Here is a 21,452-nt window from a genome sequence, read left to right on the forward strand (position 1 = left end):
AGGTAAATATAGAATGGAGCAAAGGCAATAGCTGAAGAGACAAAGAGAATTTTTCATGACTAATAAAAGATATTACACTGAAGATTTAAGAAATTTAAGGAATTCCAAATAAATCTGTATCTACTCTTAGATCTTTTGTTTTTTAAGATTTTATTTATTTATTCATGAAAGACAGAGAGAGAGAGAGAGAGAGAGGCAGAGACATAGGCAAAAGAAGAAGCAGGCTCCCTTTGGGGAGCCTGACATGGGACTCGATCCCAGGACCCTGGGATCAAGACCTGAGCCAAAGGCAGATGCTCAACCACTGAGCCACCCCTGGTAAGAACTTAAAAATGGCCAGAGGAAAACCAGATTTGCTTCAAAGAAGGGATAATGAGTCTGACAGCCGACTTCATGGAAATGATAGAATCCAGAAGTTAGTGGAAGGATATTCTTGAAAAATATCGTCTATGTGCTGAGAGAAAATAACTGTGCTGAGAGTGCTGAGAGAAAATAACCCCAGAGAATCCTAAACCCAGAGAGAATATTTTGCATGTAGGAGGGTGAAATAAAGACATTCCCAAACAAGTAAAATCGGTTATTTGCCACCATGAGATTCTCACCAAGGAAAATAATTCAGGAAGCAAAAAAGGGATCTCAGATGTTAGAATGGAGATATAAAGAAAGAGCACAGAATAAAACAATTAAATTAAAATATCTTGTATAGAGTCTAAAAAAACCAAAATAAAACCAAAATTAAAATACATGACAACAATAACAGACAAGTTTAGAGGGAGGGCATGGATGAAAATATTCTAAGGTCTTTGTGTCATAGAGGAAATAGTTAAAGATAAGAATTTTAGCTTTTCATAAACTAAATATACATTTTGTAATTACTGGATAACATATAAAAGTAAAAAATCAGAGTTTTAAAAAAAACCTCCTAACTAGTAATAAGGGGAGAATGGAATGAAAAAAAAAAAATACCCAGTCAATCCAAAGAAGACAAGAAATGAATAGAAAGAAAGAAGGGGCAAATAGAAAGCACAAACTAAGATGGAAAATATAAATCTAAAATATTCTCGCATTACAATAAATATAAATGGGGTAAATGTGCAGCTAAAAGACCAAGATTGTCATCTTGAAAAAGCAACAACAAAATCCAACTAAATGCTATTTATAAGGGACTTTTCTAGGACACAGAATATAGAAAAGTCAAAAGTAAAAGAGTGGAAAAATATACAAATTCCAACAAAAAAGAACACCCAAGCTTTCCATGTTTAGAGATATAATAGAAAGCTCTCCAGCATGCACCTGGGAGGTTTGGGGGAGCATGTTTGGTCTCAGCTTTGTTCAGACCAACCAGCCTGTGATGTAGGAAAACCTGCTTCCCTCTCAGGGCCTGTATTCTCATTACCAATGGGTGGACTGGATGACATAATTGCTGACATTCTGTGAGTGCAGACATATACAGGGAAGAATTTGAAGGAAAGGGCCAGAACTCTCAATCAGTAGGGGCAAAGAGACGTATCACAATCAACACAGGATAGTCTTCAAAATGTAAATTATGTGCCATCCATACACATACTCTTTGGACAATAGAATCTAGTGGAGTTCTGGCATGTGTATAAAAACCTTCTTTTCCAGTTTATTCTGAAGCCACCACCTACCTTCTCCCCCCAGCCTAAGGCACTGAGAATCCCTAAATTCTCAGGAAAGAAGGGGAAGAAAAGGTACTGGCATTAAGAATCAGGAATGTTAGTTCTCAAGGTACTGTGACCCACATGGGACTGCAGAAGGAGAGACAGACGCAGGAACTGTGGCAAAGTCACTGCTGAGGGATCCCAATGCCTGGAGAATGTTACAATGTGAGGGTCCATTGGCAGGAGAAATTCCCAGGCCCTAGAACTTCCCTCTAGCTGCAGGGACCCCAGGTAAGACTGTGGATATCATGGTACTACTGGGGAACATCGTTGACCCCTCCCTGATGCTCATGAGATAGAGAAATCCTAAGAAAGTTGAAAGAGATGAATTCATTCCGTTCCACAGTCCTTGTTCTGTGGCTTCTGGAGAAGGAGAAGCAGGTACAGGAGGCCCCCGGGTGCATCTCCAAACTCACCCACATCCTGCTCATGTCACTCAATTCATTTTTGTATCTCAGGGAGTCCTTCAGGACCTGGAGAAGGAAGAGAACAGCTGATGAGAGAAGAGAAGGCAAGGAGACAGAGGATGGTGTGAGATGGGGCTAGGTTTGGCAGACAGGCTAGCCAGAGACAAGCCCGCCTCTAACCAGTAATCAAAAGGACATGAGAAGGAGGCACTTACCCCCCTCTATGTGGGAGTGAGTAGCGCCCCTTTCACCCCAGGCAATTCCACTTTCCCCACATGGATCCCTGGATCCCTGGCTATCCCCAGTAGCCCCAGGAACTCACGTTCGGGTGTCCATCTCGGAGAAGTTTGTGAAACACGTGGCAGAACTTCCAGCAGAGGACAGCGTTGCTAGAGAGGGGCAGCCGGTTGACAACAGACCAAAAGGTCTGTGCCCCTTTCTCATGGTGGGTGCCCAGGATGCATGGTGAGGGAGGGTCATGGAAAACATAGGCACAGGTGTTTTCCAATTTTTTTTTTAAAGATTTTATCCATTTATTCATGAGAGATACAGAGAGAGAGAGAGAGAGAGAGAGAGAGAGAGGCAGGCACAGACACAGGCAGAGGGAGAAGCAGGCTCCATGCAAGGAGTCCGACGTGGGACTCGATCCTGGGTCTCCAGGATCAGGTCCTGGGCCGAAGATGGCACTAAACTGCTGTGCCACCAGAGCTGCCCCGTTTTCCAATTTATACAAGTGTGCTCTGGGCTAGCGGTGGTCCTGGTTTGCCTTTACCGGGGAGATGCTTTGGTTGATACCAGAGCTTTGCTGTGGGAGGCAGACTCTGTCCTACCCCTGGGTTTGCTGCGGGTGTGAGGGGGCCTTCAGGTGAAGAATGACAGCTCACATTTTTAACAACACATAAATGTGTCTCAAAGTTCTTTCTTATCCAATATTAAGAAGTGAGGGCATGCTTTAGCTCCTCATCAGGGGCCCTGACCTTCGTGGGGCACCTTGGCTCCTCTTCCAGGGAGCCTCTGACTCCTCTCCATGTAGGGATTCTGCTCTTTTCCATGATTTATTTTTTTTATTCAAGTATAGTTGGCACCCAATGTACATTCATTTCAGGTGTCCGACAGTGCTTTGACAACCCCACATAGCTATGGTCTGTCACCAGATGACACTATTTCAATACCACTGGCTATATTTCTGATGTTGTACTTTTCACCCCCACGACTAGTCATTCCATAATTGGAAGCATTTTCCCAAAATGTAAAATGACTCTTACACCCCACCCCTTCTATAAGACTTCCTGGTCTCATTCAGGGTGAAGTTCAACTTTCTCCCTACACCTTGCACTGGCTGTATGTGGAATCCTGGGGCCACTTCAACCTGAGATCTGATTCCAAACACACCCACGGACTCTCTGCCATGATCTGCATGTAATAAAACTCCATCTGGTCTCGCGTGATTTTAAGTTAGTGCCTCTGTAATTAGTGAATTCCTTTGGGCTGTGTAGAGGATGTCCACATTTCCTTTGTAACTGTTTGCTTATACCCAGTAACTGGGCATCATCAACTTGAAGGATAGGTCTTTCCCAGAATGACGGGCTTCTTTGTCAAGGCTTAGGTAAGATGCAGGGTGCCATGTAGGACAGAAAGACTTGCCTTGGGTCAGAAACTCTATGACTCATCCAGAACACATGTTGTTTTGCTTCTGAGCTGGAAGGTATCATCAAGTTCCTTCCCAGAGTGATATTTGCATTTCGAGGCGGGTGAGCTAGAATAGAACACAGACTTCTGGGTCTGGAAGCTGATGTCAGCTTTGGTCTTAGAGGGGTTTCTGAAATAACTACAGTCTCCCCTGAAGCACTAGCCTCCTTGGGCTAGATGAAAGCCAAAAGGAGAAATGGACAGCTCCTGACCCATCCCATGGGCTGACCTCGCACGGCAGACTGTGGTTACTCTACTGAGAGCAGTGTACTGAAACAGAAGCTGGAGCAGGTGCAAAGCTAGCCTGGCACCCTGACTTTGAAAGAGGCAAGGGGACCTATCTGTCCTTTGATTTCCTAAGCATTTTAAGGCACCCATTGTGTGTCTGGCACTATAAAAGGTACTCAGGGATATTAAAAATAAATAAATAAATAAATAAATAAATAAATAAATAAATAAGACTCAGTCCCTAGTCCTCTGGGAGTAGACACATGGCGGGGGCGGTGGGGGAAGTTAGACATCCAGGGTAAATGGTTGTGTGAACAGCAATTCTGATGTCAGACTTCCAAACGCTTCAGCTGGCATTGAGGGTAGTTGATGGTCTCCAAAAAAGAAATCAATAAAGAGTAAATGTTTTGGGATATCTTTAGGCTTTAAAACTCTACTTTTGGAGTTAAGCTTTTCAACATTTATCTGCCTCTTCAATTGGTGAGGCAGAGAAACTCACAGTCGGTTAGAACTAGAATTTTCAAATGACAGACAAGGGAATGAAGGCTCATGGAGGCCCTGCTGGACCCACTCGAAGCTCCAGAGCAAGCCAGGCTACTACAGAGGTGGGATTCCAGAATCTCCTTCTGATGCCCCTTCTCACACCCCCAAGTATCCCTGGAAGAGTGTATGGTGGCCCTGCCAGACCTCGTCCAGCGCATAGGCCTCTCACAAACCATATCTCTTATTTTATATCTCAATACCGATCAGTATTCTTAGCAGACAGGGATCAGGACTGGGTAAATCCCCCTGAGGAAGTCAACTGAGCCACTTATAATGAAGGCTTTTCTTGACTTGGTAAAGCAAGGGGACCGTGCCTTTCTGGGGATAAAAGGGCAAGGTCTAACTAGGTTCGCTGTTGGGCCAGGTTTCTGAGGTACCTGGGAGACGTTCTAGAGTCCCCATCCTCTAGCAAAGCCCTAAAATACAACCAAAGTATCTTTGCACCAAAGACAAGCTGCTTTCCCACCAGGAAAGAACAGTACATGCTGTTAGCAACGCTTCCCAACGGCCTGCCATGCGCTAGGCATGATGCTGGCAGTGCGGGACTTATTTGGCCATCTCACCCAGAGGGTCTTCTCCAGGGGCTGAGGTGGGATGGCTTTAACATGAGCTGTTCTGACCTGGCTGTGTCACTGCCACCGTGATGAGCCCAGGCAAGCAGCAGCTGCTCATCCCAGACAGAAGCCCAGCCCCCACTGGCTCTGGGCTGTACCCTGCTCCGCCCCAGCACACATAGAAATAATGGCTTCAACCCCCTGGCAGCCTCGCCTTTGGAACTTTGGGGATTCTATAGCTCAAGGGCAGATCCCAAGGGATCCCAGAGCCAGATGCAGGCTGCACTTCCCTCCAAAGCTGCACCCCCTGAGGGTGGCTGCCCAGAGCCTAACTTGGTGTGGGGGCAGGGTGTGGGGAGGTTGGTGAAAACCTCTAAGCCACCAGTTCCCTAAGCTGCTTTGAGGTTCTTCTTCCCTGTTGACTTTGGGTGAACCAGCTCACAGGTGGATCTCATTTCCATGGCTGAACCCCTGCACCTGGGTAGTAAGGCAGCCAAGGCCTTTGTTTGGTTTTCAAGCTCGGAGACGGGGAAAGGATCATGTTCCCAAGGGGGTGGGCTGTGTGGCCCCTATGCGCCAAGTGCAGGACCTGGTGTACTTTGACCACACTTGTGAAAATCCCTCCTGTGCCCCCGGGAAATCTGTCAAAGAGAGGTACAGATGTGGCAGTTCTGAGAAGGTAAGTCCTAAGAGGATCGGGGTCCTTGGGAAGCAAAAGAACAGAGCGAGAAGGTGGCTTTGGTCCCTTTGCCCTGATGAGCTGTGGTCTCCAAGGCCAGCTGCTACCAGCCAAGGCTGCTCAAACCCCACTGGAGACCTGGCCAATGTGGGGGTTCCCCTTCCTGCAGCTGACTAAGGACACCTCACCCCGACCTCAGTCCCCACAATTTGACCTGCCTTGGGGTTGGTCTTCTCAAGCAACATCCAAAAGGATATTTCTGGCATGTTTTTCCTTTACAGCCACTTCCTGCGTATTAATGGCCTTATTGATGCTGACAGTCTGAAAAACAAGAGGGAGGGGGAAGGGAAAGGAGGCTGAGATGAATAAGCTTCTAGAGTATCTGAGACCCTCTCAGGCACCCCACCCCTGTCTCCCTGTAAGGACTCTTCCCCAGATCCCCGAGGACCCCTCTGTCCCGGAGGTCCTGGTACAGGGCCTCTAGCGGGGGGCAGAGGTGGGCAGAGCTCCCAGGCCAGCTGGCCCAGGCTGTCCTAAGGCAGCGGGCTTTGTTGCCTGGCATTGGCTGTGCCCAGCTGCTGTGCCCGCCTGCCACTCATTCACTTGGCACAACAACATGGCAATTAAAGCCTGCACAAAGGGATGCTTTTCATCCCCCAGGGAAACATTATTTCTCCGGGAGCAGGAGGAAGAGGCACTGAGATCAGGGAGCGGCTGTGGCCCAAAGGCCATCCAGCCACCCCTCTCTCTCACCGCTAGAACCTTCCACAGAGTCTTCCCCAGCTGGCCCAGGTCTGCAGAGGTCACTCTTATCTCTTGTTTTCCCACTCCTGGGCACCTTCCAACTCTACCCAAATCCCCTTTATTTATTTTTTTATTTTTTAAAGATTATATTTGTTTATTCATGAGAGACAGAGAGAGAGAGACAGACAGACAGACACAGGCAGAGGGAGAAGCAGGCCCCATGCAGGAGCCTGATGTGGGACTCGATCCCAGGACTTCAGGATCAGACCATGGGCCAAAGGCAGGCACTAAACTGCTGAGCCACTCACGGATACCCCCCCCCCCCTTTAATTTCCTTACTTGTGTAGCACATTAAAAATATTCACTCCCTTCCAGTTGTGTTAAAAATTATAACTCTCTTTGGAATTTAGCAAAGCACGTGTACATAGGAGTACAACTTAACACAAACGCATAAACAGGATCATAACATGTAGGCTGTTTAAATATAGGTCCTTTCCTTTTTCTGTTTTCCTGTGCTCCTCTTCCAGAGATGGCATTCCACCCAGAGCCATGTTAATGTGCTATGCATCATACACACTCATGCACATGCACCTCTCTGCCTACCGAAGGGGTTAATTCCACCACTGTTCTAGAGAAATGGAATCGTCAAATACAGACTTTTCTACATCCTACTTTTCTCACTTGAAAATACGAAAAATTCTCTAATCAGGATAGCAAAATTCTAGCTCATTCTTTATTTTTAATTAATTATTATTATTATTATTTAAAGATTTTATTTATTTATCCATGAGACACACACACATAGAGAGAGGCAGAGGCACAGGCAGATGGAGAAGCAGGCTCCCCACAGGGAGCCCCATGTGGGACTCATCCCGGACCCCAGGATCACATCCTGAGCAGAAGACAGACGCTCAATCGCTGAGCCACCCAGGTGTCCCGCTAGCTCATTCTTTAAAAAGACAGCATAATATTCCATCGTATGGGTTGGTGTGATTTATATAAACATTCTCATACAGGTAGGCAATTGGTTTTTCATTGTTGTGGGGTTTTTTAAATCACTGTAACCATTTTAGTAAACATCCTTATACATGTATCCTTATTAATTGATGCCTTCATTTCCAACAGGTAGATTTCCTAGAAGCGGGGTACACTAAGTTAAAGTGTTGTGTTGTTTTTTTTTTTTAAACTTCTCATTATGGAAAGATCCAAACACAGACAAACTGAAGACTAATCATCACTCACAGCCCTCAGAGTCAACCATTACAAACATGCAGCCAAACTGCCTTCCTTATGGACAATGGTTCACTAACATTTCTGTAAAGGGTCAGTTAGTAAATATTTTAGGCTTTGCAGGCCACATGGTTCTCCAAGCAAGTCCTCAATTCTGCAGAAGCTGGAACACAAAAGAAGCCTCACAGATACTAAACAAATACGTAGCAGAATGAGCATGGCTACAGTCCAATAAAACTTTATATACAGGGATCCCTGGGTGGTGCAGTGGTTTAGCGCCTGCCTTTGGCCCAGAGCGCAATCCTGGAGACCTGGGATTGAATCCCACATCAGGCTCCCGGTGCATGGAGCCTGCTTCTCCCTCTGCCTATGTCTCTGCCTCCCTTTCTCTCTCTCTCTCTCTCTCTCTCTCTGTGTGACTAACATAAATAAAAAAACTTAAAAAAAATAAAAAAAATAAAAAAATAAAAAAAAAAAAGAAAAACTTTATATACAAAAAACTAGGCAGTGGTCTAGATTTGGCCTATGCCTGTGAGTGTACTGACCCTTCCTTCCTACCATCAGCCACTAACCACCTTGCTTCCTGGATCATCTAAGTAAAATCCCAGGCATTACATCATTTTATGAGGAAATAGTTCAGGAAGAACCTTTTAAGCAGAAAAAAAAAAAGATGATTTACAAATTAACCATAATACCATTATATCACATCTAAAATTTTAAGGATACTTCCTTAACATCATCAAATGATTAATGTACACTTCCACTGGCAATGTACAAAAGCATCCCGGTCACCATCTTTTTTGTTTGTCATGGTGACGTTTCGCTGTGACTTTATTTTGTATTTCCCTGATTGCTAGTGAGTTTTGAGTATTTCCTTACATGCTCTCATGGTTGTCAACTGCCTTACATGGTTACATATGCTCACCTCAGCTTTGATAGCTTCTCCTGCCCCTGGATCATGCTGGTAGACTCCTACATTGTCTTCTAAGTGTTTGTTAGTTTTTTTACGTTTGAGTCTTTATCTGGGAAAAATACATACCTATGTACATGTAAATGTAAACATATTGTACAAAATAGGTTATTTCTAGGCTTTATCAGGATATGTTCTTTCAAATCTGGTTTGAATAACTTTGGGCTGTTTTGGTTTTTTTTTAAGATTTTATTTCATTTATTTGACAGAGAGAGAGAGACAAAGAGAACAGAGAGGGGCAGAGGGAGAAGGAGAGGGACAAGCACAATTACTGCTGAGTGCAAAACCTGATGTAGGGCTTGATCTCATGACCCTGAGATGATGACCTGAGCTGAAATCAAGAGTCAGACGCTTAACCAACTAAGCCACCAGATGCCCCTGCGCTGTGTTCTTTAAGTCTACTTTTTCAAGTGCTTTTTTCTTTCCACTCTCCAACAGCATCAAGCTCTGTTGCGCGTTGAATTGTGTCTCCCCCGAAAAAGATGTGTTTGCATCCAAACCTCCCCAGTACCCAGCAATGTGATCTTAGTCGGAAGTAGGATCTTTGCAGATGTAATTAGTTAAGAGGAGGTCATAATGGATTAGGGTGGGTCCTAAATCTGGTATGACTGCTGCCCTTAGAAGATGACCACGGGAAGACACGGGGACACACAGACACATGGGGTAAGACACAGATGTGAAGACACAGGCAGAGATTAGAGTGAATCACCTATAAACCAAGGAATGTCAAGAAAGCCATCGACCACCAGAAGCTTAGGAAGAGGCAAGGGAGGATTCCCTAGAGCCTTCAGGGGGAGGACAGCCCTGCCGACACCTCGATGTTGGACTTCTAGCCTCTAGAACGGGGAGAATAAACTTCTGTTCTTTATATATATATATATATATATATATATATATATATATATATATATATATATTATTTATTTATTTATTTATTTATTTATTTATTTATGAGAGAGAGAGAGAGAGAGAGAGAGAGAAGCAGGCTCCATGCAGGGAGCCCAACATGGGACTCGATCCCAGATCTCCAGGATTACACCCCAGGCTGAAGGCAGCGCCAAACCACCGGGCTACCGGGGCTGCCCTGTTCTTCTTCTTTTTTTTTTTTTAAAGATTCTATTTATCTATTCATGAGAGACACAGGCAGAGACACAGGCAGAGTGAGAAGCAGGTTCCCAGTGGGAAACCCAATGCAAGACTCAATCCCAGGATCCTGGGATCATGACCTAAGGCCAAAGCAGACGCTCAACCACTGAGTTACCCAGGTGCCCTACTTCTGTTCTTTTTAAGCTACTCTATTTGTGCTGTTTTGTCAAGGCAGCCTCCAGAAAGCCTCTACCTAACACAGGGTCTTCTCCCATCAGAGGTAAGGCCAGTCAAGGCAGAATCTCACATGTGAGATTCTGTGACAAAGAAGTGCAAAGCTTACTCCCCTCCCTCCCAGGGAGGCCCGGTGCCAGCTTCCTCTTCACTAATCCTTGCTTGGACCTCATTTCTCAGCTTCTGTCTCCAGGCCCATCCCAGGTCACTCTCCCCACCCTCACCCCTCATTGACTCCCTCAGGTGGGTTACGGTGGTTTAAGCTATGTTTCTCCCTGGCTCCTGAGCAGTGACAGGATCCTGGCTGTAGACGGCCTCTGGCCAAAGCCACCACATTTACTGGGCCCTTAAAAGGCCGCCTGATTCCATATGGAAGTATAAGGGGCATAAAAATGTAAAATGACAACAGACCCAGGTGTGCTAAGGTGCTGGACTGGATGTAGTCAAGGTCTAGGGGGTTTGGTAGAGGCAGTCAGTAGTATGGGCTACAAGGAAGAGGAGGAATCCTTGTTAGCCAAACATGCTAGAAATCATCTCAGGGCCTTGAGGGGAGTGACGATGGCCGGGGTTTAGATTTATTTTACAAATATTTCTTTACACTGACTAACGACCCCATTGCCCAAGCTTGTGGTCATTAGCAGTCTTATTCACAAAAATAAGAAAACTGGAACGCATGGGTGGCTCAGTGGCTGAGCATCTGCCTTTGGCTCAGGTTGTGATCCCAGGGTCCTGGAATTGAGTTCCGCATCGGGTTCCCTCACATGGAGCCCGCTTCTCCGCCTCTCTCTGTGTGTCTCTCACGAATACATAAATAAAATCTTAAAAAAAAAAAAAAAAAAGAGAAAGAGAGAAAGAAAACTCAACACCTTAAAATTCCCCTAAACTACATAAAATAATACATCATGAGTTTGTAACTACAGATCCTGTATGTGTTTGTGTGTTGGCTGAAAATGCTCTGTGGTCTAGATACTGACAGGAGGGGGAAGCCGCTGGAAACCATGCTACTGCTCCAGGAAGACCCCTTAGGGGAAGAAGGTGGTGGTGACCTGTCCCAGGTGCTGTGATTATCCCTGCAACTTACCTACTTCTCTCACATACACCTCATTCAGACTCAGGGTCATCTAAGATTCTTCCATAGGAAGGCCAAGCAAGCAACCTGGGATGCCTGGGTGCCTCAGAGGTTGAGCGTCTGCCTTTGGTTCAGGTCATGATTCTAGGGTCCTGGGATTGAGTCCTGATTTGGGCTCCCTGCAGGGAGCCTACTTCTCCCCCCTCTGCCTATGTCTCTGCCTCTCTTTGAGTCTCTCAAAAACAAACAAACAAACAAACAAACAAACAAATAAATAAATAAATAAATAAAATCTTAAAAAAAAAAAAAAAAGGAAGGCCAAGCAACCCTCCCAAGGTTATACTATTTGATTCCAAACCTGGTCAGCTGGATCCCTGAAAGCCTGGCCCTGAACCTCCGTGACAGCTCTGGACTGAGGAGGGGCTGGCAGGCTCGGGGGCTTGGGAGCTGGGTCTAGGTTGGAGTCATAGAGGACAAGGCCACCAGGCGTGAGGAATGGCTGGGAACAAGCAGGCTGTGTAGCTGGTGGGCAGAGTGGAGGCAAGAGAGGGATGGGGATGGAGTCAGAGAGGGCGACGAAGGGATGGATATAGAGTCAGAGAGGGCTTCTGAGCTCTGAGCGGGTTGTGGAGGGGAAGCAGGGATGTGTAGGCCAGAGTAGAAGAGGAAGGGGCCTGCAGGAGGAAGCTAGTGACCACAGAGAATGGAGAGTAGAGCCTCAGTCATGATGATGGAGATGAAAATACAGAGTCCAAGAAAAGGTGCGCCTTAAAATGAATTTTTTTTCTTCTTAAGATTTTTATTTATTTCTTTATTTTGAGAGAGAAGGAGGACAAGCAGGGGGAGAGGGACAAACAGACTCCACCCTGAGACTTCCCCAACACAGGGCTCGATCCCATCACCCTGAGATAACAACCTGAGCCAAGATCAAGAGTCGGACATTTAACCAACTGAGCCACGCAGGTGCCCTCTAAAGTGAATTTCAATGGGATTGGCCAATAGGAGCTCCTGGGTACAGAGGACACTGCAAGGGAAGCATCAAAGATGCTGCAGAGGTTTTGAGTATAGAAAGGTGGGGGAACAGAGGCAGCAGGTCTCAGGCGGAGAGGACCCTGTAAGCCGAGGAAGAGGCCAGGATGGTTCTGGGTGAGAAATAGCCCTAATTGGGGGGGGGGGGGGGGTGCTTGGGTGGCTCAGTGGTTGAGCATCTGCCTTTGGCTCAGGGTGTGATCCTAGGTCCGGGGATGGAGTCCCACATCAGGCTCCCTGTGAGGAGCCTCCTTTTCCCTCTGCCTGTGTCTTTGCCTCTCTCTCTCATGAATAAATAAATCTTAATTTTTATTTTTTTTTTTAAAAGGGGAAGTCAATGAGCAGTGGTAATGATCACTAAGAGAATGGCAGGTAATGAGTGCTTGCTGCCAGGCCCTATGCTAATAATAAGCATTTTGTGTGAATTATCTCATTAAAGTCTTCTAATTCTACATTCTCCAAGTAGGTGAGTATTAGTATTAACCACCTCCATTTCACAGACAAGGAAACCATGGCTTACAAAGACTAAGTAAATTGCTCAAGCCTCTCCACCAGCAAGCACTGAGCTGAGACTCAGACCCCACCATGTGGCTCTGTAGCTCAGGCTTTGAGTCGCAATCCCCACACTAGACATGGCCCTCCATGCTGGCGGCACAGAATCAGAATCCAGATGATTTCCACCAATTGGAAAAATGGGTTAAATTTCTCAAGTTAGATCTAACTCTCTGGCACAGGGGAGACAGGACTTAAATCAGCACTTGTGAAATGTGTTAGGTGTTTTATTTTGCTGCTAACTTATTAGAAGCAACATTCTCATGTGGTTGATCAAAATGCAAATCTGAGCTCTGGATGTATTAAAAGGAGCATAGTGTTTAGAATGAGGGAGGGGATGGTTCCAACTCTCAATGTGGGATCAATTCACGCGTAAAACACTATTCGGTTTGAGGCTTTATACATTATGTGAAAAACTGACCACTTCTAGAAGAGAGTAACCTGGATTGGGATGAACCTGGGAACTGAGGAAAATTTAGAGGAATATCAACATTCTGAAGGGTGGTCATGTAGGAAGGAAGAATAACTCCAAGGATCAAACCTAGACCAATGGGTAGAAGTACAGGGTGGACTTAAAGCCATCTGGTGAAGAGAGAATTCCCCATTAGAAGTATACAGGCAGAGGGATGGCAACCTATCCTCAGGGTTACTATGGAAAGGACTCAGGCTGGATTAGATGATTTTTAGGTTCCTTCTTCTTTTTAGATTCTGTAAAGGCCCTTCAGATGATGGAGGGCTTTGCATATCAATGATGGCTTGATGGGTACTAAGGATCCATAGAAGGCTCTTGAGCAGGAAAAAGGCCTGATATAAAGGCCCTTCCATCCTCCTGGGTGTGAGGAGTTACCTCTCCAGTGCCCTGAGGAAAGTATGGAATAATTTCCATGTGCAGATACAGTCACAGCCCCCAGTGGGAGTCCAGGACACTGACAAAGGGCCTAGCCTGGCAACAGGCCGCAGATTGAAGTTTCTGCCCAAACCAACAGCTACGAGACATCTGCACACCCTGCCTGCCCTGTTGAGGACTGCCCCAGACCTTTCTCTGGCAGCTCACAGGAGCTCCCACTTTACTGCAGCGGACATGCTCTAAGTTTCTGACCAATGCTTCTCCACGTACAAGTGCCCCAGAGGAGAGCCCAGCCCATGGCTGTAGGCAGGCCACCCGATTCTGAGCCAGGGATTTATTGGGCTCGTTGGCAGGGCTGAGCCTCCGCATTCTGGGCTCATAAAGGCAGTCTGTGGGTCCTTCAGGGCCCTCGGAATGTCAGACTTGGGGGCATTTCCATGGCAGAAGTTCCTGGCTATGACGAGTTTCCTGTGCTTTTGTCAAACTCTATGCTTCAGATGCTACCCCACGTCACATGCGCTCACTTCCTTCTACATTCCAAATCCCAGTTGTCTTCCCAGGGTAGACCAAACCTTAATCTGTAGACTGGCCAGAAACTCTGGCAATAATTTCTACTTTCCTAGTTTTTGTTTATTTTTGGAAATTTTTTATTTAAGAGAGAGAGAGCACGGGGAGGGGCAGATGAAAGAAATCTCAAGCAGACTCTAAGCTGAGTGGGAAGCCTGATGCTGGGCTCAAGCCCATGACCTCAAGATCACGACCTGAGCCAAAACTAAGAGTCATATGTTCAACTGACTGAGTCACCCAGGGGCCCCTCCTACTTTCTTTTTAATTTCAATTTCTCTTAGTGTTTGACACTTGGTATGTTGCCTCACCTCCCCAGCGAGATTAATTTAATCCCGAGGGCCAAGACCTGTCTTCTTCCAACCAGGGCCCTTAGGCCCACAGCTACTAAGGCAGGTGCAGAGTCTTAATAAATCATTAGATTATTAAGGATTGATTGCTTCCTAGTGCTCCACCCCCCCCTCTAAAAAGCACCAGGTACGTGATGATTCAAGGTTTCCTGAGAAAATACATTTCCACTTCCTCTCCTCCCCAGACTGTCCTTGAAGGAAGTCATCAGGTTCTGAAGTGGGCTATGCCTGCAACCGGGCAGAGGGTGGGAAGTTGGGGCTCGATTGCTTACCTCCGGTCTAGGTTAGAGAACATCCTCTGAGAACAGGCTGTGCTCCAGATTTCCCTGGAGTCACACAGGACCTATGACCACGCAGAGTCCCCCCTGAAAGAGCAGCATTGTCCACGGCTTCCTGGCCCAGCTGGCCCTTGTGTCCCAAGCTGGTTCCGGAGAGCCAATTATCAGCAGGCACTGCGGGAAGGGTGACTTTCTCCCAGTCTCTCCTCCCCCTCCTTCTGCTCCATCCTCCACTCCTTTAGGGCAGCCTCAGCCAGGCTGCAGCCAATGGAAAACCTGTGGGGCCCTGTTTCTGCAGGAAGCAGGCCTGGGCTCGGCCAGCGGGGGTCAGCTAGGCACTGCCTGGTCACACACATAGTGCCTGGCAGGGGCCTCTTGCTCAGGCTGGCTTGCAAAGGTTCCACAGCAGGGCCAGGCGGAAGAGAATGTGTGGGGATCGGGGCGGCAGGTCCTGAAGCAAGAGACTGGAAGGACCCCTGCCCAGGGCCATGCAGAGGGAAATGTGAGACCAGGTGGGGCAGAAGGGAAGAGGAGAAAGTGAGATAGAATGCAGGCAGTGGGGGCAAATGCGTGGCTCAGGGGTTGAGCATCCCCCTTTGGTTCAGGTCATGATCTGAGATCGAGTCCCACATCGGGCTCCCCATGGGGAGTGCTTCTTCCTCTGCCTATGTCTCTGCCTCCCTCTGTGTCTCTCATGAATACATAAGTAAAATCTTTTTTTTTTTTTTTTTTTTTTAAGAAATAATTCAGGTAGAGAAAGTAAACGCAAAGAGCATGCGGGGTGCAGGTGGCTGAGCAAAGTCACAGGTGGCGACCGCCAATGGCCCCAGGAAACTACTGCCCACTCAGAGGGCTGGGAATTGTGGACAGCTTCCAGTGTGCTTCCCTCATCAGGTTTGGAAGTCTGAGGTAAACAGACCAGAGGAATGATCCTTCGAACACCTGCAAGTTGCCCTTGGGCATATTGCCCTTCTCCCAACCAGCCTGCGTCCCTGCCACAGCCTCCACGAGCCCAGTTCAGCCAACATAAGGCTAAGGGGACCTTCTTTCCACATGCCTGATGCTGAGGCAGAGGGCAGAAAGGGATCCTCTGAGCAGCCAGCCCTGTCCAGGGAGGGCTGAGGCTGGCAACAGGGAAGGACAGGGTAAGATTCTAGGGACGCATGGCACATCCTGGTAAAGCTGGGCACAGCTTAAGTTCGTGACTGGGACATTGAGCCTAGACCAGGATGGCAGAGTTCAGAACCAAGTTGAGGTCACAAGAGCCTGAGGGAAGTACAGTTGAGGCACAGACGAGGAAATGTGGCCCTCCACACTGGGAAGAGAATGTGTGGGGATCGGGGCAAGTGCCTTCAGCACTGAGACTGCTCTGGTCTTGGCTGCGGTATTTGGCAGCTGGTGTCCCATAAGTCTTTTTAAATCTTCTCTCTCTCTCTCTCTTTTTTAAGTGGGACACGATCCCAGGACCCTAGGATCATGACCTGAGCTGAAGGCAGACTCACAACCACCCTGGTTACTTCCTGCTAAGGGTTTATCACAACCTGAAATTCCTTTGTTAGTTGATTTGCTTGGTCTTTCCCCACCCAACAATGATCTCCACCAGGGCAGGCGCTGTATTCTCCTCTGGTGCCCCTCAGTGAGTACACACTGCCTGGTGCTCAGAAGGGCTGATGGAAGAAGGCCTGGTCTGCCCAGTCCTCTCCAAGCAGACATCCTTGTCAGTGCTCATTATCATGTGTACTCCCCTCTCCTGTCTAGGATGCCTTATCTCCCTCCTCCAAGTCCCTCACAGCTCTTCAGTTAAAAATCCTGTTGGGTCACCTGTGTAGCTCAGTGGGTTAAGCATCCGAGTCTTGATTACGGCTCAGGTCTTGATACCAGGGTCATGAGACTGAGCTCCCTGTTGGGGCTTAAGATTCTTTTTTCTCTCTCTCTCCCTCTGCTTGCCCCACTGTCCTTTCTCTAAAACAAATAAAATATTTTTTTTTTAATTTGAGAAGTTTAAAAAATGTCAATCACTTCGTTAACTGGCTAGGTGTACAAGCTTGTGTTGGGTGGAAGAGGGTGGCCAGGCTGGTTCAGCACACCTCGATACGGCCAGAAAGTGGTACTCAAAGTGGAGAACACTGGTGAAAGCAACCCAAGTATTCATCCATGGAGCAATGGATAAACAAGACATGGTCTCTTCACTTCAGCCTTTTTAAGGGAAAGAACCCCCACCACACACTATAACATGGATGGACCTGGAGGATATCATCCTCTGTGATGTTAGGCAGGACACAAAAGGATACATATTGTTTGATTCTGTGTATTGGAGACCTAAGAATGGTCAAATCTGAAGAGCCCAAGGAAGAACGAAGGAAGAATGGTGGGTGCCAGGGGCTGGGAAGACGGGGGATAGGGAATGACTAATGGGGATGGGGTTTCCTGTTGGGTGATGAAAACGTTCTGAATTTTGATAGTGATAATGGTTGCACAACACCATGAATGCACTAAATGCTACTCAATTATACACTTTAAATTGGATAAGATGGCAAATTTGAGGTTTTGTGTAAGATGATTTTTTTTTTTTTTTTGATAATGTGGAAGACGCTGAGGAATCATGATTTGGAACACCTGTCAGAGGTAGTGCAGAGCCACTGCCTAGGCTGTAAGACTATGAACTCTGCAAGCCCAGCTGGGCCTTCTGCACAGACTGGCATGGACAATCTGTACAATTGGACCACCTGGTGTGGGTGTGGGGTGCTGACCTAAGTGCTGCTGGACAACACAAGCTGAAAGAAAATGGACCCTGCTATCCAATAGTTAATTGTTTGTAGGGAGATAAGGACCATCCTTCTTCCTCTTCCTGTTCTTTCCTTCCCTCTTTTCTGACTGTGCAATTTCAGCAACGCTTTATGAAAAATGAAACCAGTATGAGTGCATAAACTACTTATCGCCTACATCTAAGGAGTGGCACAGCCTGATGAGTGGTACTCAGAAAGCAAAAGCCAAAATGAGATGAAGCTCCCTGAGAACATGGAGGACCCAAAAGGGCTATCTTATCACATGAAAAGCAAAAAGAACTAGAAGGGATGGGCACACAGTTTTCAGCCAGTGGTGCACCATGGATAATAAACTCCTATTCTACCTCGGTCTTTTCCATCCAGAAGATCTTTGAACTGAAAAAAGGCAGAAAGAGCAATGAAAAGGAAAACCCAAGATGAATCAGGAGACTGTCAGAGAGCCCCCCAGGACTGAGTGAGGTTGAGCTTCTGACTTGGATGAGTAACACAAAAGGGATGAAGGGAGCAAGAGAAGGTGATGCATCCTCTAGAGTCTAGGGCAACATTTCAGAAAAATCAAGTAGACGGGGTGTGTGTCTGAATTTCCAGCATTGAGGCATCTAACAAAGTTTCTTATAACATCTCATAGACAAGGACAAGAAACTAGGACACCAGGGTTGCAAACCACTGACTGCCAATCGAATGTGGCCTGTGAGCTAAGGTTGGTTTTTGCATTTTTAAAGGGGAGTGGAGGCAGGGAGGAGGAGGAAGCATCTGGTCACAAATCCAAAAATGTTTACTATCTGGCCCTTTGCAGAAAAAGCTTGCCAGGCCCTGGGCTAGCTGGAAGAGCTTCGAGGCAGCTGTCCGTGTTGGCAGGTGCTGATTATTGACTATATCACCTTGGAGTAAGGTGTACCCATGTCCCAGACCTGTGTCCACCCCCGTGTTTACCAGTGTGAGAGTATACAGAAGGCACAGTGACAGATTCAAGCAATGTCTGGAGCAACTGCAAATGAGTCTGGGTGATAGCAGAAGGGTGTGACCATGGGTGAGCCCAACTGTACATGATCGGACAGTAAATTCCCAGTACGTTTGCTGAGTTAACAAGACGATGCGGCCACTACCATAACATAAAATTCAATAAACTAATTTCATTTTGAGCTACCTCAACAGAAGTATACGATCAAGAACAAGAGCCAGTCCTTGGTTTCATGGCTTTTCGATTGCACTCGAGAGTACTGATGCAATCTACCACATGCCAGACATCCTCTGGGGCAGCGGATCCGGCATGCTGCTCTCGGTGTCCCATTCAAGAGGAATACTGATAATGTGGGTGGGTGCAAAGCAAACCAACTAGGATGGAGAACCACACAACGTCAGGTGAAAGAAGAGAAATCAGAGCAAGGGGTGGCAGGAAGCAGGGATGAGCAAGAAATGGCACCAAGGTCTTTAAATACCTCAATTCTCAGCACCTGGGAAGTGGAGGACCTCAGGGCTCCAGTGCAACCCAGCAGTGAGAATTAAGAGAAGCAGCATTCTGTGTCCATCATCCTCCAACCTGGAAACAGTACAAATGTCCTTCAACCTGGGGGTGAATGAACAAGATGGGGTACAGCCACGCCACAAGAAGCTACTCGGCAATCAAAAGAAACGAAGGATTGATTCACACTAACAACGTGGGTCAATCTTCAAAGTATGATGTCGAGTGACAGAATTTAGACTCAAAGGGCCACAAACTGCAGGATTCCATTTATAGGACATTCTGGAAAAGTTAGAATTTGAAGAATGAAAAGAAACCCAAAAAACATTAAAAAAAATAGGTCGCTGGTTGCCAGGGGCTGAGAGTAGAGGAGGGGGTGGCTACAAAGGGGCATGAGGGAATGTGGGGGATGATGGACCCATCCTAAATCTCAGTCGTGTGGAGGTTACCTAATTGCATGGGACTATAGGAACTCATCGAACTAGACACCAACAATGGTAAACTTTAATGGCATATAAATTACATTTCAATAGATCTGGCTTTAAAGATAAAGATAAAGCGAGTTCAGCAATAAGTAGACAGGAGACCTTGGCAGGTGGACACTGATGCTTGGTCTGGGTGGCAGGTGTTCAGCTGTCAAAGGAATGCTGACACAAGATGGTCTTCCAGGCCCCCTATGCCTTCTGAGCCCATGATTCTGGCAGGAATAGAGGAACGGGGGAAGGAGACTGAGAAAAAACGGCCAGCGAGGCAGGAGGAGAATCGAGGGGTGGGGGTTACCCCTCTTGATGAAGAGAGTGTGTCAATGCTGCAGGGGCAGGTGGGTGAGGACTCAGGATTAGCCACAGCTGGTGAATGATGGAGGCAACATCTGTGCAGGGAGGAGAGGATGGGAGGCAGAGTGGGAGGCAGTCTAGACAAAATGAACGTCTCCTCACTTCCCAGGGTCCAGGGGTCAGGGATGGGGCTCTGGGCGCAGGCTCCTCATTACCATCCTTCCCTCCAGGCCCTCCCACGGTGTTTCCATTGGAATGGCAGCTCCAAGGCTGGTTCCCCTTCCCCAGACGGGGTCATATGAATGAGAACACACAGGCACAGGATCTTTCCAGAATGAAAAGGTAGGGGGCTGCAACAACCATCTCTTTTGCCAGAGACAGATACAGACGTGCTTCGATTTACTGCACTTTGCTTTACTGTTTCACAAACACTACATTTTTTTCTTTTAGAAATTGAGTAGAAAGAAAGAAAGAAAGAAAGAAAGAAAGAAAGAAAGAAAGAAAGAAAGAAAGAAAGAAAGAAATTGAAGAGTCTGTGGCAACTAAGACTGCATCAAGCAAGTTAAGTATCAGCATCATTTCCCCAAAAGCATTTGCTTACTTTGTGTCTCTGGTCACATGTTGGTGATTGTTGCAATCTTTCAATTTTTTTTTTCTTTCAAATTTTTTTTATCGTTATCATATGTGTTATGGGGATCTGTGATCAGAGATTATGACTTGCTGAAAGCTCAGATGATGGTTAGCATTTTTTAACAATAAAGTATTTTTAATTAAGGTATACACATCTGTTTCTAGACATAATGCTATTGCACCCTCAGCAGACTACAGCACAGCATAAACATAACTTTTATATGTGCTAGGAAATAAAAATTTCATTTGACCCTGCTTTATTGTGATATTCATGTTATTATGGTGGTCTAGAACTGAACGAAGGAACCAGCAGTTCCTCCAAGGTATGCCTGTCCCTATCCTTCCTCCTCTGAAAATGATGCAGGATGCCTGTGAATCCTGAGAAGAGCACTCTCCCTTTCTACACAAGACCCCTCTCCCGTCTGCCCCTGGTTACTAGTCCCAAGGGTCCTCTTACTCCAAGCGGCCAAGTGAGAGCCCAGCCTCTCTGCTAGAACACCTCTCCCCACACTTGCCATCCTCTGGGAGGCCTTCCCAGATCATCCTGTCCCCTTGCTGTCATGCATCCTTCCTACTCTGGTTTCCCTGGCCACCAGGCTAGGAGCCCTCCAGTTCTGCATCCCCGAAGATCCCCAGATCTTCTACCTACAGCCTCCAAATCAGACCATTTATTATGGGCGCTACAGATGACAGAATGGGAGGGCACCCCACTTTGTCCCTGCCGACCTGGAGAAGCCAGCACGCCGTCTTCTGTCACCTCCATGGTTCCAGCTTACCGCCCGGTTTGACAATGACTACTGCCCCAAGAGTCCCCTTGCGCCAGGTCATCCTGTCATATCCTTGGGCAGAGATTGCCATATCACCTGTACTTTCATCCCCTGACCTAAAAGCCCATGCCCACCCTGCCCACAGACTTGAGCAGCCCAGTTTCTGAAGAGGGCCACTCCTTTGCTCCACACCCCAGGCATCTCCTTCCATGACTGCTTATTGTGGGGTGGGGGTGGGGGGCACTTAGACCTTTGGAAGGGCCTGGGAGGCAGGGCAAGAGGGTAGGTACTGAGAC

General features: G+C 46.9%; 1 protein-coding gene across 1 annotated transcript in view; it reads right to left on the reverse strand.

Moving 5' to 3' along the window:
* Positions 1-21,452, reverse strand: part of HIP1 (huntingtin interacting protein 1) — a 158,182-nt gene that overhangs the window by 46,277 nt on the left and 90,453 nt on the right. The window contains 3 exon segments of the mRNA XM_038539146.1: positions 2,099-2,155; positions 2,412-2,554; positions 6,040-6,103. Coding sequence (XP_038395074.1) covers positions 2,099-2,155; positions 2,412-2,554; positions 6,040-6,103 — 264 coding nt within the window.

The sequence above is a fragment of the Canis lupus genome, chromosome 6 (assembly GCF_011100685.1).
Source record: "Canis lupus familiaris isolate Mischka breed German Shepherd chromosome 6, alternate assembly UU_Cfam_GSD_1.0, whole genome shotgun sequence".
NCBI lineage: Eukaryota > Metazoa > Chordata > Mammalia > Carnivora > Canidae > Canis > Canis lupus.